Source organism: Haemorhous mexicanus, chromosome 3 (genome assembly GCF_027477595.1).
Source record: "Haemorhous mexicanus isolate bHaeMex1 chromosome 3, bHaeMex1.pri, whole genome shotgun sequence".
In the NCBI taxonomy this organism is placed as follows: Eukaryota; Metazoa; Chordata; class Aves; order Passeriformes; family Fringillidae; genus Haemorhous; species Haemorhous mexicanus.
The window spans coordinates 55,331,753-55,350,494 of record NC_082343.1 but is presented as its reverse complement, the minus strand read 5'-3'; the positions used below and the strand labels follow the sequence as shown (position 1 = coordinate 55,350,494).

Here is an 18,742-nt window from a genome sequence, read left to right as displayed (position 1 = left end):
GCTGTTATCATTAAGTAAATATTTCATTTAGGGGGTATGGAAACAGATTTATGAGGTTTTTTATCAAACACAACCATTAGCTGTTGACAAAAGAACACAGATTGCACCATATTTTAGGGTTAAGAGAATTGGCTCTCCTATTCTAATATATTCTGCAAATTTATTGCAAGGTAGTTTTTACAGTGTAGTAATATTTTCATGCCACTTTTTCTTAAGTACAGATTTTGAAGTGTGGGTATTATTTACAGGCTTGGATGTATTTGTAAATTCTAATGATGTAAAAATGGCAGTCATGTGAATGATGCTAGAGGAAAAATATCTACATGTAAATTTTCACAAAACTTTCCACATGTGCCCTCCACCCATACTACAGCAGGTGGGGGGTGAAATCCCAAGCAACATTAGCTGAAACACCTGAGGCTGACCTTGTAATCTCTTGACAATTTCCACAACATAAAAATCCAAAAATTCTACTTAAAAAAAAGGAAAGTGATATGAAGTAAGGAGCCTGTCTTTCTAGATATAACCAAACTTTGCTTTCTTTTCTCTACTTGTGAGTTGTTCATATCACTTCAGGTAGGTGAGGATAGGGATTCTTTGAACAACATTTTTAATGTTATGTGAAGATTAGCAGTGTAGTAGAAACTTTGGAATTTCTCTTCAGTGCTCTTGACCTTTCATGAACCAATATTACTGAATTATTGCAATTGGTATAAATAATTAATTTTTCTTACAACAATTTAAGAATAAAAATAACATCACAGATAATCTAAATACTACAACTCATCACCCTTAATTAAATTTTCCAGACAATAAAACACAAGGTAGAAATGGCAGAAATTAAAATCTTCTAGTTGACAATTGTCCCTTGGATAATTCCTAAAATAAATATTAAAAGTGGCTTGAATCTTTTTGCAAATATCCACAGCAATCCTCCTAGTGATGCTAAGTCTCTTGTAAAGGTACGAGAGGACATCCAGTAATGAATAATCCCTAAAACTGATATTTAATATTCCACTAAGGAAGCTAGTTCTCACATGCCACACCTTAATGTCCTTTTAATTTATTTTAAACCAGATAAAATAAGCCATAATAAGACTGATTTATGTGAAGTCATGATAAGAGTCTCCATTCTCATGAAAACAAAACCATCGTAAAGCCCTGGTCCCACTGACTTCAACATCTAAACCAAATTTTCACTGCCAGCCTTTGACTCCCATCTTGTGTGTCACCAGAAGAAACAGAGCAATTGTTCTCAAATACTAGCAAGCAGGTGGGGTGAGCATGGAAGGTTCTAGTTTCAGAGAGGTGACATCTATTTGGATACTTTTAGGAATTAATGATAAATGAAACATAGAGCACAGTATGTTGAATTACTGTGACATAAACCCCAGAGTTTACAGAGGAACATTTCACCTTTAGAACATGCAAGCCTGTTTTGACCTCACACCATCTGACTATAGACACTCAGTTTAACACATTCCACTCAAACCTGTTGATCCTCAAACTGCCAAGTGGATTTGTTGGTGGTTACATCTCATTTGGTGGTTACTTCTGATTTTTAGCCACCCACAGAGAGGGTGACACATTCCATGGGAGCTTTTCCATCTAAGCAAGAGCTGCCCTGATTATCACTGAATAGTTCTAGCCCAGGATGGGTAGAATGCAGGGCCTGCCTTTGAGGTCACATATCTAGGAGGTCCAGTGAGGTCCAGTGGACCCTTTTGAGGGTATGGGCGTGGATCAAGTCCTTGAATGGTGTCATTCCTGATACTCCACTCTCAGACTGGGATCTACCCTGTTAGGTCAGCACATGTGGCAGACAACACTCTGAAGACCTTTAGGAACAGTAGCCTTTGCTCCATTGCCTGCTGGGGTGCCTGTGTGAGACTCTGCCAGGGCTGAAGAGGCAGATGTGATGATAGCTTTAGAGATTGTCTCTCTAAAGATTATCCTAATCCTCTGTTGCCCATTTGAAACATTTTGGTCCAAGCCCAACAGTAGAATTTTATTACCGTTTCAGTTTTCAGGTTTTTGATTTTTACCTTAAACTATGGAAAGCTTGTTTTTGGTACCTTGCCAGGTTGCATCAGTAAGCCTGACACTGGTCTCCTGGTCACTGCCACAGCTGTAGATTTAGGGAACATCTCTCCCTAAGCCTTGAGAGATCTGGAGAGAAATATTATACAACCCAAAGTGTGTGATAAGCAGGATGGATGCCAGAAAGAGCTTTACACTGAATAACCTCTGCATGACAAATGCTAAAGTAATGTCTGCAATGTCAACCACCCACGGCCATGGTGCAGACTGTGGGCAATAAATATGTGGGAGTGCAAGCCTGCCTTTGAGGGAAGGCTCTAATCACAGGTAAAGGTGCTTTGCTTAGTGTTATCAGTGACATCTGGTGGCGACAGACAGTAAAGTAATTTCAAAACTTTTTAAAGGTTGTGTAGGAGTTTGAATGGCTCATCCCAAACGAAATATTTTTGACAAAGATGTATTTCCCAAAGCGTATTTCTTTCTGACAAAACCACATGGTGACCATGCTCCATGCCAGGAGCAAACACGAAGCAGATCTGTATATAGCATGGGATCTTTTGATGGTGGGAAACACTGGAACCAAGGAAGCCACCAAAATATTTAGTGTGCCTGAAAAGCAGTTGATAAATACCTGTTCTTTGTTACTGATAGCTACATAGAGCCGTGTAAGTGTTCCAGATCTCACAGCCCTTCTGAATCAATGAACATGGCAGCAATTCAGCAGCTGTGGGTGGGGGATCCGTGTCAGCTAAGGCAGGGAGAATCATGAGTGCTGCTGCGGGTTAAGTGGTGAGTGGGCTGGCCTGAGACACCACACAGCCTCCCACAGCCCCTAAGGGGACTGCCAGGGAGAAGCTAAGCACTTGCCTAGACCATATTTCTGTGTTCCCAGTCCCTTCTTGGGCTGGACACCTTTTGTTGAGGACAGCATTTCTCAGTGATGTGGTTCTGAGCTGAAAGCAGCAGAACCAGTGCACATGGAGACACATCTTCCTTAATTTTGCACTTAATCTCTTGGTGTAAATTGAAGACTTTTTGTTTCAATACCTTCTGTGAGGGGAAGTTCCTTTCTGATTTTGGCCCAGTTTTGCATCAGAAGCTTTGTTCATACAGGAGACTTGTTTTGACAGTGGCTGGGGAGCTGCACCTCTCCTTTTCCTATTTGCATGGCCACATGTACTCCTCTTTCTTCTTGGGTGAAAAATGGAGAGGGTTGTCTCTCCAGAAAAGTACCTTCTCACTCCCTGTGTGCACCTCACTTGCTGCTCTCCTGAATCCAGCTCTAAAAAGAAAAACTGCAGGACTTTGCTGTGATTTTTAAACTTGACAATTCAGTAAGGTAAGCATTATCCAATAAATGAACAGTGAAATGAAACAAAACCCAAAACTCAAAACACAACTAAAATCATAGATGAGACATCTGTGCATGTTGTAATGTCACATTCTCTGTAATGTGTTCTGCTCTTCTGAAAATGGTTCTTGAGAGGACACTTCACACCACAGATTTCTGAAGCCAGCCATTGAAACTTTCAAGTTTCATCTCACCTTGAAGAACAAACAGTTCTTGAAGCAGTTAACTTTGATAAGGCAAGTGCAAAAAAGGACAAAGATAGGATATCAGCTATACTGAAAATGTGTCTATCTTTTCATAGACTGTTCCTCCTGAGAAGCAGTGACAAAGTAAAGACCTCTAGATCTGTTAGGTTGGGAGAATGATCCTCTCTTTCAAGCCTGCTGGAAAGGTTCTTGAAATCTCAGCACATCTGTAAAAAAAAGTTCTTGAATCAGATGTTTAACATTGGGATTTAAGTCTGGTTTGTGAGTGTTGTAATTTTGAACTTCTGGAAGGCATTCCTGTAGAAAAACACTTCATTAACATATTGAACTGTCAGCAACGCTGTGTGTTTCCACAGATATATTCAGATATCAAATTCAATAATGTGGCCCAGCAGCCCCAGTTGGTGACATCTCCAGTCCCTTCTCATACCTGTGGAGGTGTCTGTGTGCTCTGGTGACTCCTCAGCCAAGGCACAGGCAGGGAAGGCAATGTCCCCCTCAAATATTTCCAAGCAGTTGTTTATGAGGAACTCCACCAGCACTGTCACCTGCACACAGAAAACAGCCCATTTCAGTCAAGACAGATTGAAGGTTCTTTCCTCACCCTGCCTGCTTTCTTTGTAGGAAGGACAGCACAGAGCAGGTGGGCTTCTGCCAAAATCCTGGCTTAAAGCCCAAGGGTGAATCCACCGTGGAGGATAAGGCCTGATGCTGCAGACAAATGGATCTGCCCCAACACAGACAAAACACCATCAGCCACAGCTGTGGCCTCACTGCCCGAGGGCCCAGGGGTGACAATGGCCATGGGTGCCCCTTGCCCTCCACATGCAAAGTCTGCAGGAGCTGTGCTGTGACTTTTGGGGCTTCAGGGCAGCTGCTGCTTTTGCTCAGCACCCCCAAGGCCCAGGGGTGCTGTTCTGCTCAGCTGCTGCATGGGCAGTGGGATGGTGGGATGGATCCCTGTGGATGGCTCTCAATTGCCCCAAGGGAGCGGCTGCTCGGTGAGTTCAGCGCACCTTGTCATTCATCTCCTTCTGCACTTCCAGCGGGAGCGCGCTCTCCGTGCCTGGGCTCAGCATATTTGGGCCAATGCAGATGGCCAGGTTGCTGGAGTCCATCCTGTTGGTCTCAGCATTTTGGCTGATGTGGTGGAGCAGAGAGAGCAAGAGCTTGAGCAAGACGAGGTTTGGTCTCGGCAGCTTGTCAGCCACTCTGCGTGAGCACAAACAAAATGTCATGTTAGCTGATGGTGCAGTGGCCTCTGCTTCTTGATTTGAGCAAGTCTCAATTAAACTTGAGCAACACCACTTCCTCCAGAAAGGGGCATGTGTGTGCTCTCTGCATCTTTCAGAAATCCCCATCTGCAGCTGAGTGTGGGGTGAATTATGAGACCTTGAATTACAAGGTCTTGACTGAAGGGCAGCATCGCAGAAGCCCATGTCCTGGAATAGATAGAATGATGCCAAGAGACATCACTGGAGGCTTCCCTACACCCGTGCTTGTGCTGTGGGGCTTTCAAAGCACTCCCAGTCAGCCCCCACACCTACTGTTCCTGAAGAGCAAAACACGGTGGTTGTCTCCATGTGCCCAAGCTCACCCCCAGCAGATGTAGAGGCTCCGTGTCAGTGCCTGTCCCAAAGCACTGTGACTGTGTTAGCTGAGGCACTGCAGCCTCTGCCCTGTTCCTATGCCATTCTTTTTTAGGGCAGCTACCAGCAGGGTCTGCCCTGGACAAAATGGAGAGCAAGGGTGTTTTCCCATCCTCACCAGTTAGAGGCTCCTTGAGAGTGTTACAAAGTATTCTGAGACACATAGATCAAGCAGAACACTGTGAGCCAAAAGTTCATGAAGCCAAGGGACAGGAACATGGAGAGGGATAGGGACATCCTCTCCAGAAAGCCTATGTGCTGCCGCCATTAAGTCCAAAATCAAAAAGTCATTTAGACCTTCAAGAGGCTTTAGAAAAAGAGACTGTGATGATGTGATCCATCACCCCAGAGCTGAGGAGACACAGAAATGCAGGTAGGTGGTTGGATGTAGGTCTTGGCTTACAGAGGGACTGCTGCTCCCCAGCACATGGGTCTGGCACACAGCCCTGACTGCACATGGGGCTGCACAGCCAGGCACGGGTGCTGCAGGATGCCTGGCTGCTGCAGAAGTTGTCAGCTGCAGGTTCTTTTGAGCATTGAGGAAAATTGCACTCCTGGATATGTCAGCTGGAAGGAAACAGTTTGGACTTTGTGTTTGATAAGAAGTCTGCCTCCTCTGTGGATTTGATAAGAAGCCTTTCACTTTCTCACAGGCCTTCTCCTCCAGTTTGGCTCTGCACTCATCATCGCACAGGGGAGGCCACGGGGGTTTCCAGTTCCTGTTCCGTGCTCGGAGCCGCAGCATCATCCATTGGGTGAGTGAGCGTGTGCGCGGGGCAGCGGAGAGAGGCCAGCGGGAGCGGGCGCTGCAGGCACTAGAGGGCAGGACAGCCCGCGGCAATCCGGATGGAGAAACGCGTGCGAAGACCTTAAGGATGTCACCTATCGCACACTGCACACCTGCACTGGTGACAGCCGTCTGAACTTCCCCCCTCTGCTGAACCCCAATGGTGTCGACCCTTTGGAAAATCTGATCATACTTTAACGTGAGGAACCAAAATGTAGGATCACCCTACACTGTCCACAGTACAAGCACAGACTCAGAACAGTTTAGGTTGGAAGGGACCTTTAAAGATCGTCTAGTCCTATACCCCTGACAAGTCCACATGTCCTCTACTCAATCCCACAGTTGTGGGTTTCAGGGCTTTTTAACTGCAGCTACCAAATGTTTCCATACCACACCTCAGCTTTCAAAAAGTTCAGCAGAGCTGTTTCAGTCTGTCCTTTGAGATTGGAGGAAAAAACCCATTATCCTGCATATATTCAAGCATCTTTTTGGATGTTCCAGTAAGTAGCCCTTGTCACCTTCTTGCCAGAATTTGGTGGTTTAGCCTTTTGCCACCATTATAAGGTGACTCAGCTGAAGGCGGGAGGAATTGTGTGCCATAGCTCCAGCACACTTTTTTGAGAGTGAAGCAGAGGCTTCAGCACACAGATTGGCAGGATGCTGAATTTCTGGTTTTTTGTTTGTGGTTGTCACAGAAATCTTCCTGCAATATTCATGAAGAAAAAGGATGTGGCTAAATTAAACCACTGAAAACCAGAAGTTGTTCTCGGGAGCAAATCTTTCAAAAAGTTTGTATCCCACATGGTCTGCAAAATAAAACTGGGGAAATTTTCAGAAGAGCTCAAGCTCCTGGGAGCTTTGAAAAATGTGTCCAGGAACATTGTCCATGTGGAAATCTAGTCCCTGAGTCCAGTGGAAATGACAGGACACCCCCTTCTTTCTACTGCTTAACTTCTGAAATCAAACACACAGACTCAAACCCCAATTACATCTAGAGCCCACTGTATAAAATCAAATGAAACACTCAACAGCCACCTGAAAAATGCATGCTGTACCTCAAAAAGCACAGATTATCATGGGCTTGTTACCAAACCCTGTGCAGGGATCATCCTTGTTCTGTTGGCACACTGCATTAAACTCATTTAGTCTGCAGTCCCAGAGCTGCCACTGGTGATTCATTTCCTCCAGCATCTCTGGCTGCTTTCCCAAGAGCAAAGCTCCCAGCACAGACCCTTGACACTGCTCCTACCCCAGTCCCCAGCTAAGTAGCTGCCTGCATTAAACACCAGCATTTTCTCCTCATGGCGACCTGGAGGGAGAGCTCAGCAAGCATTATGCAATGCACTTGTAGCAGTGTTTCCAGAAGGAAAGCATTCCTGCTGTCTCACTGCTTAGGATTCACCAGCAACTCCTCTGGTGCTCTTTGGCCTCAAGGGACAAATTCTGCCTCATCCCATGCTGCCTGATGCCAGATTCCTCGAGACCATGGGACTGCTTTTGCAAGCAGCTCTTGCCAGTCAGGGCTGGAAATATGAAAAGGATGCAGATGTGCCTCTTTTTCTTCAAGATACAGCTCCTGAGCAGTGTGGCAGGACATCCTGACATATGCAGATCCAAATCATTTGCAGTGCCTGATCTGTGTGCAGCAGTCCTGGGTATGATCCATGAAACACCTCCACCTAGTTAGCTGACCTGAACAGGAAAGTCCATCTGGAGATGACATGGACTTGGACATAAACACCAGAAGAGTCCTTCAAGAATGACTGGAGAGCTGAGCAAACCAAGCCAGGCACAGAGGTTGCCTCACCCACACTACAGGGTCCTGGCCACCAGCTCTGCAGGGAACATTTCCCCAGGGGTGAAGTGTTCATGTGACCCCATGCAAGTGTCAGGTACTCTCCATTGCTAAATCTCCTTCCAGCAGAGACCTTCTGGGCTGCAGAGGCACACCCCTGCCCCTAGCACACACATGAAGTAAGAGACTCCTTCACTGCATGGTCCCTGCCAAGGGCTCAGCGGATCACACTTCCCAGTCCTCTGATCCAACCCACAGAGCAAACAGCACACAAAGGAGAGGCTGCACTTCTCTTTTAATAGATGCTCAGGGAAAGCAGGATTAGGGTGTTTGTCTTCCCAAGCTACCATTACATGAGCTGAGGCTCTCCTTCCCAGGGTGTAGTTGGACATCTGCCTGCTGATGGGAAGCAGGGAATTAATTCCTCTTTCTGCTTTGGTTGCATGCACAGCTTTTGCTTCTTTTATTAAACTGTCTTTGACCCTTGAGGTGTTTTTCAACCTTATTTTCTCCCCTGTCCAATTGAGGAGGAGGAGTGAGAAAGCATCCAGGTGGATGTCTGGGAACCAGCCAAGATCAACCCACCAGTCCTTTTCCTTGGGCACGAGATAAAGCCAGTTTTGATCTGGGTGTACTGTAGCTGCCGTAGCTGATAATTGGCAGGCTTCTGCATGGCTCACAGGGCTCGCTTGACTTAGAGTGTAACAGAGCCTCGGGCTCAGCAGTGGCTGCTTTCAGCTCCTCTTGCTGCAGCGCTTATCTCTGTGTTTCACTGTGCCTGGAAGCATTCTGATAAAAGCAGCAGCCCTGCACTGGCCCTGGCACGGGCACTGCTCCTGTGCCAGGAGGGCTGTCCTGTGGAGAGCTGAGGGATTGCACCTCTCTCTTCCCCTCCCGGACTGATGTGCCTGCCTTCCTCTCCAGAGTTCCTCACCACATCCTTATCTAAGCTGCTTGACTAATGTCATCTTCTTGTCATTTGTATAGAAACTACTTTTGGTCTGGTGTTATGGGGAACCAGTTTGCCAGTGAGGTGACAAGGCTCTGATCCCTGGGTGCCTGCATGGTGTGTGGGAGGACTTGGTGGCTGCCTGGCAGGGTTATCACCTCGCATAGCCTGCGATCTTGCACCTCTACAGGCATGTTGAACTGGCACTTGATGGAAGGGTACCTTGCCTGCTCCAGTGAAATCCAGCAGCTCTTGGCACTGCACTGGGGCTTTCCTTGTGCTTCTTGAGCCTCCCTTCAGCACCATCAGGGGAACGTGGTCGAGACAGGGATCTAAACCACATGTGGCAAAACTTAGCAGTCAAAAAGAATCTCTACATGCAGAGGTCAATGGGTCCACACCAGCAATTAGTACAGGAGCAGGAGGAGGAAGGATCTGATCAGGCAGCTGGTCCTTCAGCAAGAGAAAAAGAGGAGGAAGTGAGAGAAATGACCAGCCCCGAAACTTGGGCAGACTTCAAAATATGTTGAAACATTACAGCCACCAGTCTGGCGAGCAGATTGCTGCCACTAGCCCTGAAGAGGGCATCCAATATGTGAGACTACTAGCAGTGCTGGAAAGTCCCTATGGTGACGTGGATGACAACCACGTCTCCAAAGATGCAGATGGCCACTGTACATGAGCAGGTGCAGAAGGGTTGTCTGAAATTCACTAGCATTATATTCCATCTGCCTGGAGACAATGGACTGACCAAGTCTGAATATATGAGCTGTGGAGAGAGCATCCCACTAACTCTGACTTTTGCAGAAAACCTGTCTTTCTCCCTGCCCCCACAGGTCAGGGCCTTGGCCATCAGGGGCACCCAGACACACGCTGTGTGCCACTCTGGTTCCTCCTGAACGACCTCACGAGGAAGTGGGATGGTGACCCTCCTCTGAGTTAGGAGCCCATGTACACAGATTGGCTGGGAAGAGAGATGATAAGGAGGGCCATGCACGACTGCTGTCAGTTCAGCTGCTGTTGAGATGGTAGAAGGCAGCCAGCAGTCTCCTTGGTATAGAAGAAGATTAAGAGTCCCTCTCTTGATTTTGGCAAAGGCAACCAGCTTTACTGGGCTGTGTGGATTTGATGGCTTGGCATACTAGATCTACAGAAGTCTAAAGTGTTGCTAGACTCTGGTGCACAGCGTACCCTAACGCCATTATGGTACGTCAGAGAAGAACCCATCTGCATCTCTCGATTGACAGGGAGAACCCAAAAGCTGTACTGGGGGCTGAGGTGAGCTTTACAGGAGACAAATGGCAAAAGTACACTGTTGTGACCTGCTCAGAAGCCCTGTGTATCCTTGGCATAGACTGTCTCAGAAGAGGGTACTTCAAGGACCCAAAAAGGCAGTGATGGGCTTTTGATGCAGTTGCTATCGATTCAGAGAGGTTGAAATATCTGCTTGCCCAGCCTCCTGGAGGATCCCTGTGTCGTGGGATTGCTGCACGTCAAAGAACAGCAGGCGGCCATGGCTGCACGATGGCACACCCTTGGCAATACACATCACCCAAGGCTCCCCGGCTGCCTTCCATGATTCACCAGCTCCAGAGCCAAGAACTGATCAGGAAGACTCATAAGGTTTTCTTTTAAATCTGCTTTTGTCCTCCTGCCCTGCTCAGGAGGCAAAATGAGAAAGCATCTGGGTGGGCATCTGGCAGCCAGCAAAGGTTAACTCACCACACTCCTGTGCACATACAGACTCACAGGCTGGCACATATGCTCATGTACCTGAACGTACATATGTTCTCCTCTGAGCTGATTTCCTTAGTAGCAGTAGGCAGAGGAGACTCACCTTCAGATGGTGCAAATAAGTGCGAAAGAAACTTCAGGTTGGAGAATTTGCATCAATTCTTTGAAATAATTATTATTGCTATTGTTATTGTTGTTAATAAAACCACCACCAACAACAATAACAATAACACCACCAACAACAATAATATTGCTGCTGTATTGCATAAAGCTTCCAGGAGGGAGAAAAAGCCGTGTTGAGCGAATGTCAGTGAAACGCCATCCCAATCCCAAGTAAAACCCGGGAGCTGGCACAGGTCCTGCACTGTTCGGGTGATCGGAGCAGTGCTGTTGGGGACACCTGAGAGGAACTGTCAGCTCAAGCGATGGCAGCAGAGCCTGGGTCTCAGTACATACAAGACGCGGCAGATGGAGTGCAAAAGCAAAGGGGCTGGCGAGCAGCAGGCCCTTTAGTAATGAAGCTTCACAGGAGCTCGCAGACTCCTCGCTGATTTTACTGGGCTGCGTTCCAGAGTGCATCTTCACCTTTTTTTTCCCTTAAGTATCCGCAAATGAAAACCTGCTAAGCTCTTGGATAAGTGTCTCTTTAACTTCTTGGTCTCTTTTGAATTACAAATAGCAGTTTTTTGTTATCTTAATTGGTGAGTGCCTGTTTTAATTAGGCATCCCAGTTAATCTTACTCTGCTAAAACATATGAGGCTTTGTGCAGATCAAAATTGTTTCTTTTTTTAGCATAAGCATCAAAAGAAATATTAATTGTAAGAAATAAGATGGCCATGTTTGCATTTCTGATTTCTACCACTGTAGTCTTCAGTTGTCACGTTTAAATTAGCCAGTATTTTACATGCCAAAAGGTCCTGCCCAAGATTTTGTGTGAGCTTAGAAAAATTTTCTTCCCTTTGCAGCAATACAGAAAACATTTCTGATCTAAACAGCAAAGCAATGGTCTTTCTCACTTCTTTAGAGGTCTCTTATCTGTCCAGCTTGAGCTAATGTAAAATAATAAGCACATTTGTAAATGCAGAAATCAATCACTCCTGATCATGCTGTCCGGGAACATATTGCAACTTCCTGAAAATCTGGCCTGCATTCATGTCCTGGAGGGCTTAACTGAGCCTTCACAATAGTTGCAGTGATGATGCCAAATCTCATGTAACTTCCCTGTTGATTTTTTGCAGGCTGCCAGAGGATGTCACAGAGCGGACCCAGCAGCTTGAAATGAGGTTTTGTTAATATTTGGTACGAGTGATGTTCTCAGTAATAAAGCTGAAAAAATACAAGAGGAAAAAAACCCAAACAAACCCTCCAGAAATCCCTGAATCACACAGAGCCAGGAAAGGGAGGAAAATACTGGCAGAACTTGGTGGCTGATTGGCAGCAGCTGGCTGTACACAAGCAGAGGCAGAGCTGCTATCATTCGAAGCAACTTAGTACAGGGATCTGTATCTACCTGTCCTTTCAAGGGGTCTGAGTGGTTTTGAAAGGTGCTGTATTTTGCTGTTTTGTTTGGGGTTTTTTCTTTCCTAAGGAGTGCCTTGTGGGCAGTCAGGGACATGATAATTCATCCCTCCCCCTCCTCAAGGGCAAACTGGAGCTCTTATTAACCAGCCCAGATTTGACAGGACATTTGTCCTACTCATGGGAAAGGGCAGTTCCTATGATTTTTTTCCTAGTGAAAATACCATAATCCAGACTGCAGGAGCAAGTGTCCCATCTGGAGACAATTCATCATTACTTGAAACAAATCCTGCAAATTTAGCTGCCAAGCAGCACAACTCAGTGAGAACAGGTCACTTGTAAAATATGATGGTTAAGTACAGGCAAATCTGCAGAAGAAATAATCCACTTTGAAGTGATAAAGCTTCCTAGCACTTGGGTCACTTAGATTTCAATAAGAATATGGAGAACACTGGGTAGTAGAAAGCCAATCTCAGTTTCTTAAGAGCTTCGTGCCATTCTTAACAGAATTAAAAGGGTGATTCCCCAGACCTGTGACCAGGACAATGAGAATGTCCTAAGACCTAAGTGGGCACTTGTACGGATGATGAGAGCATTACAGTCTTTACATCCAAGCCAGTGGTGACACAGACCCCTGTACCTTATGCCACTTGGTCCCATCCCTCATTCCTTCATTCCTGATGGACGCAAATTTCGCCCGCAAGTTGCCCAGCCCTGGTGCTCACTACGTCTGACACCCTGCGGTGTTACATTCATACCTGCCACGCTGCCTCAGGTATAATCCAGGCAGGGAGGGCTTGGCTGTGAAAGGTTGGCTGTGAAAAACCCGTGAAGGGTTTTCTCTTTGTAAGTCACTTTTCACTTCATTTCTCCCTGCGCCCATTGATTTTTGCCTCCCCTTTTCCGGCAAGCCCTGCCCGCGGCCCGCTCGGCATCCCGGCGGACCCCCGGGGTTTGCTGCGGGAGGGAGCGGCTCCTCCCTCGGCGGGGAGGGCCGGGGGCGGCCGGCGCCGGGGTCTCCGCTCACTCGCTCCGGCTTCGCGCCCGAGGCGGACCCGGCCCCGGAGCCGGCGCTGCTCCGGCCGCCTCCCGGCGCGATGCCGGGGCCGCGGGCAGGCGGCGGCAGCGGGGTCCCCGCACCCGAGGCGGTGAGTGCGGGGCGGGGCGCGGCGGGCGCGGAGCGGGCAGGGCCGGGGCAGCCGCGCTCCTTCCCGGGTGTGAGAGGGGATGCGGCTGCGTCTGCCGCGGGTGACCTGGGCATAGAGATAGCTTAGGATCTGCCGGGGATCTGAGCCTGGTCCTGAATCTGGTGACAAGCAAACCCCAAGACTTCCCGCGCACTGGAGATGGGCTCGCAGGGCATGGGCCGGTGCCGGACTGCTGGGCTCGGAGGGGTTCGTGGTCCCTGCCCCGCAGCGCAGAGCTCTCCTCATCCCGAGAAAGGGGTCACGGGAGCCGGGTGGAGTCAGGGTCAGATGAGCGGAGGCCAGGTCGATGTGCAATTCCCCCCTTCTTGCCAGAAATGGAATTTAAAGAGAGTACTTGACGATATCACTGCACTGTCAAACTGCTCTGGCACCGTGCTAGGGCAGTAGAATCTTGAAGAACGGAACAAACAAAATAAACATTCACTCAGGACGTCGGTTAAAATAAAGCTGGCTGGTTTCTTGGCTATATCTATGTGAGGAGAAGAGTTTAGGATTTTTTTTTTTTTGCTGTTGTTGTTGTTGTTTTTCTTCTTCTTCTGTAAAGATTTAACATCATTGTAAGAAACATGTTTCACTTTAGTTCATGCTGTGAACGCTGTCCCATAGTGTGGTCTAAGTCCAGGACCAAAGCCTGGTCCCCGGGGGGGTCTCAGCTGCAGCGAACGCTGCTGTCAGCAGGGAGAGAAGCCCCGGCCACCAGCCCATCGATTGCGAGGCCAGAAGGGAACGTTGCATCATTTAGTCTGACCTCAGACAGGAGCGAGGTGCTGCCTGGAAAACAAAAAGAATATTGCCGAGGTCTGAATCTCTGCATTGAAAAGTGCCATTTCTTCATGACATTGTCAGCTCTGGCATATAGACTTTTCTGCAAAAAAATGAGGGGCTCTCTGCATGGTTTCCCATATACAGAGATGTGTGGATCTTAAGTGGTAGCTTCAGTGCTTCCAAATATAAAAGTTTGTCATTTTACATGACAACTGATCTGCTTTTCCATTGTTCCTCCTGCTCTTCAGAATAAGGGCCGCTAGCAGAAATAGGCTTTTTGTCCAATAAGAAAGAGTTTACATAAAAAAATAAACCAAAACAAAAATGAGTTAAGAGGAAAAAAGAGAAACAAATAATAGTTACATTTTCTTCAAAGTTATCTGTAGAAACATTGTAAAAAAAAGAAAGTTTCAGATATGCGTATTTTCCTCTCTCTTCTTCCCATTTCTTTCTTTTTAACCATTCTTTATTCTTCTGTTTCTGGTGAGACAGTAGACAAGAAATGAAAATAAAAGAATAGGTGATTGTTTAGGAGAGAATGTTGGGATGCTGGTGGCGCCAAGATCAATTTTTACTTAACTTTATTAAAAAGTAACCTTTCAATATACATTGAAAAAAAAATGCTATTTTCTTTGGACATAACACAGCCCCAGTAATTGCACCTATAGCATGGGCACAGATCCATTTTGCTGCACTTTGACACTTCACTTTGGGTTTTGTGGATCTATTTTGCTTCAGCCTGATGCTGTTTCAGAATAACAGCGGGCTCTGAAAATGGAATAAGACAGTACCAAAAAAAGGCTCTTCACCTTACCTCCCAGTCTTTTTGATATTAACAATATCCACAAATCCCTTGCAATGGCACAGGAATGGAGCATCACAAGGAGGGCCAGGCTTTGCTGGGACACGATCCCAAGGGGCAAGGAGGGTGACCCGCTTCCCCACCCCTGTGCATCCATCAGCCTGGTGCACCATCTGCCACAGACCTGTGGGTCCTCCTGGGAGCTTGAGAAATGTGTTATCTGCTGCCGATAGTCATGGATTGCATGGTGTGGCAGGAAAAGGGACGGCAGGGTTTGCGGTTAATGAGGTCCAGTGCAAAGCTGCTTCCCGCAGTAATTTATTACCTTGGAAGGCAGGGGTGTGATGCCAGACAAATAACTGGCCCCGTGGGAGGTCAGGACACCAGGAAGGTAGGATCAGGAGGGTGGGAAGATGAGGGGCAGGAACAAGGTCCCAGAACCACAGCCGCTGTCTCCAGCAGCAGTGCCCAGCAGAACTTGTGGGGGGGATTTGTCACAGCTGGGTCTTGGAGAGCCTTCAGCAAGGCCCCTGCGGAGACTCTAAATCACACTGATTGCACAGTCAATAAAGGAAATCTCATCAGTCCCCATAACCAGGCTGTCAGCTTTTAAACCTATTTAGACAAAAATCTGTTTATTGCTGTGTTGTTAGAAGCCCAGAGTAACTGTGCTGATTCGAGTGATGATAGTGGCACAAAGTAGCTTTGGAAAAGAGTTTTACTGTACACCAAATCGAGGCAAATTCCAGTCTGGTTTATTCTACGTAAGACTGGATCCACACATGGGATGGTTAGTTTAAATTGGGTGCTGCTGCTTATTTCAGAGGGACCACTCTGCTCACTTTGATACAACAAAGACCAGAAATCCTCCTCCTGCATGTATTTGTAAGTTCCTTCCCAGCCAGCTTGACTGAGCCAAACAAATTCCTAAGGGCACATCCACGGGGCAGCTCTCATGGGTACTGCTGTGGGCAGTGAGGTGGCAGAGCACCCAACAGATCCCAGGGGTTACAGAGGTGCCCTGGTCCATGAAGGACAAAGGAGCCAGACAATGACACCCCTCTGTTGCCACTGGGAAATACTCACAGAGGGCTGCTCATCTGAAATATCAGCTAGTGGGACTGGCTGCAGAAATGGCCAGTGCATGCACCATTCAGGGTTTGTCTGCATTAATAGATTAGGAAGCACGTGAGAGTGCTGCCTGGCACTGCAGCATAGTTATCTAAAATCTGTATAACTTATAATATCACACATAAACTATTAAAGCCAGCCCCAAACCCTCTTTGGCCCATGACAAATAGCACTGCCATGCTCAACCCCTGCCCTCTTCAAGGCAGCAGCATCCAGGGATGTTCCCAGTGGGAGCAGAGCCCTGCCTAAAGATGAGCAGCACGGGCTCACACAAACATATCCTGAGCCATGAAACCAGGAGCATCTGCAGGTGGTTTGGTTTGGCAGTGAAGCAAAACCAACGTCTTGAAGAGTGTTTGGATGGCATCCCCAAATATCTTGTCACCTCCTTGCTAGTGACCTCAGGTGAGAGACAAAATTGGGAAGAGGTCCAGGAAAAAACTCATTTAAAGTACTTATTGCCCTCAGGAGCCCCTTTTCCTCCCTGATCTGCTGGGGTGGTCACAACTGCCCCTGCCCCAGCCTCCTCTGCATGTGCATGTACATGACATGACTGGGGAGAGTCCCTGGGAATTTCATTGTTTTCCCTGGAAAAACTTGGTCGAGGAAAGGCAGGTTTACCTGCCACCACACCTCCTGGAAATCATCAGGGCTGTCCTTTCTTATGCTTTTGGTGTCTTGTGGGCTTTGGTTTAAGTGATCACTTCAAGTGAACTGGTGTTCATGTTCAATCTTCCTGCTATTGATGGATTCTTTCAGGAGAAGAAGGACATGAGTTTGCTATTTTCACAAGGACTCTCACCTATTGTGGTAGAAGAGGGTAAAGAGCCTTTTTGTTTTTTCTTAAGGACTGTAGAAGCATGTTAGTAGATGTCAGGGCATTTCTGAAAGTCATGAAGAAACAGTAATCCAAGGTTTTAGAAATGGCATTGGTTTTCAGCTAGCACTGGCTGTTACTTGCTGAAGAAGCTGGCCACCCAAAAATCTTTTCAGATGGCAAAATTGTGTCCCATGTGTCATATACACATTTTGAAAGGCTTTCTGAATGAGTGAAGACAAGCAATGCATTTGTGCCTATAAACCAGTAGGATGTGGTTAGCGTATCTAAGGAAGGATGACTGAACTCTGGATTTTCAGGGTTTTTGGTGGAGTGCTTTGAGATAATAAAGGAGATTTGATTTCTGTGTCAGTTGCAAAAAGGAAATAATTTGGTGCAAGGGTTGTTGAGCACCCTCAGTAATCTATATCCCACTACAATGTGCAGAGCACTGGGATACTTTTCAGACTTTCCCTGCTGTTTTTCTGGTTATGGTTGAGTCTTCAGGCAGATCTCCTTGTGTGGGTGCCTGGAATGAAGCCCTTGCCTGGGATGAAGCCCTTGCATGGTGTATGTAGGTAATTTTCTGGAGCAAATGGCTCTCAGTGAGTGCTCCTGAAATTCTGCCACCTGCAGATGACATCCTTGCATTATTTACTGAGTGCCTCAGAATGAGAACAGGTCACAGCCAGGAGTAAGAAGGGCTGGATCTAAACTTGTGGCAGAAACTGTGATATCCTCTGCTAAGCAAAAAAAATTTCTGTTAAGTGGAAGAAAACCCCTGAAGAGAGAAAGTAGGATGTAATTGATAATGAATACTGACATAACTGTATTCAAATTCTCCCAGGTCTTGGAACACAGGGCAAAGTTAGTTTGTCCTCTGCACCTGCTGCAGTGTTAAGTAAAAAATGTAGTATTTTCCCACCAAAGTAGCAGCAAAACTGGGGAATAAAGTTGTTCTTCATGACATGACATTACCTTGTTCAATAAATCAAATAATAAGTCCCTTGTATTTGGAATGAGAGGAGAAACATTAGGTGTGATATTTTCACTTGTGTCAAAGTGTGCATGTGTATACATACATCACTTGAAATACACAGCTTATTTAATCTTGTCTATATGCATTTGGTAGATGAACTTGTGGTAACTCTAGAATAGAGTTAACATAAGAATAGCAGTAACAGAAATAATTTGCCTTACACTGATTTGGGGAGAGGAACAAAACAATTTTTCCCCACAGTACAGAGCATGTTCCTTGCTGTCCTGTGACACATCAATCCTGCACCCTGAGCATCCTGCTGCCACCAGCTGTAACCCCCATGCCCACTCTGTGTGGGTGCTGGCAGGGTTGCTTTTCCCTGAGCCTTCCCTATCTGCTCTACACAGACAGGACCTTTTGGCTGGTCCTAGGTGGGCTCAGAAAAGAGTCCTGGCCGACCTCTCGGATGTTGCACCAGATTAAGAAACTGGTGTCTACCCTCTCAAGGGCATCTTGTTTGGAGTCTGCACTGAGCAGTCCTTGTGGATTTAAATGGAGGCGGGATGACAGACAGCATTGATGGTGTTATAAGCTGGTGTGGTCAGAGCTCAGGATACAAGGGAATAAGCTGGGGAGAAAATGGGCCTCTGCCTGAGTCAGGATTCATCCTTGCCTCCCCTGGAAGGTGCAGCTATTTCCATTGCTTTATCACTAGGCTGGTGTTTTATCCTGATACTGCAAAACCAATGATGACCATGCCTTCCATGAACATGGTATTTCAACTGGAGCTAGAGGACTTCCCCCAGCCAGAGTCCCAGTGGGCTCAAACATGAAGACAACAGGCTACAACATCTTAGGATGATCTTAGAAGGGTAACCTTTCTCCAAAACACATTTAACTCCATGAGCTCAGCAGTGACTGCTGTGAGAGCAACACAGGCTTTGTCATGTACTGACCTTTTGTTGAGCAGCACCTGCAGAAGAACTTCTGGTAATAATGAGTCAATACCT

The 18,742-nt window shown here is 46.8% G+C and overlaps 1 protein-coding gene across 1 annotated transcript; it reads right to left on the bottom strand.

Annotated features, from left to right (window-relative positions):
* Nucleotides 1-3,532: 3,532 nt before the first annotated feature.
* On the bottom strand, nt 3,533-8,971 carry LOC132325708 (uncharacterized). The gene is made up of 5 exons (XM_059843291.1): nt 8,936-8,971; nt 5,890-6,225; nt 4,614-5,039; nt 4,028-4,145; nt 3,533-3,585 (listed from the first exon to the last, which is right to left on the bottom strand). Exons 1-5 carry the CDS (start codon nt 8,969-8,971, stop codon nt 3,533-3,535), a joined length of 969 nt encoding a protein of 322 aa, XP_059699274.1.
* Between the last annotated feature and the right edge of the window lie 9,771 nt (nt 8,972-18,742).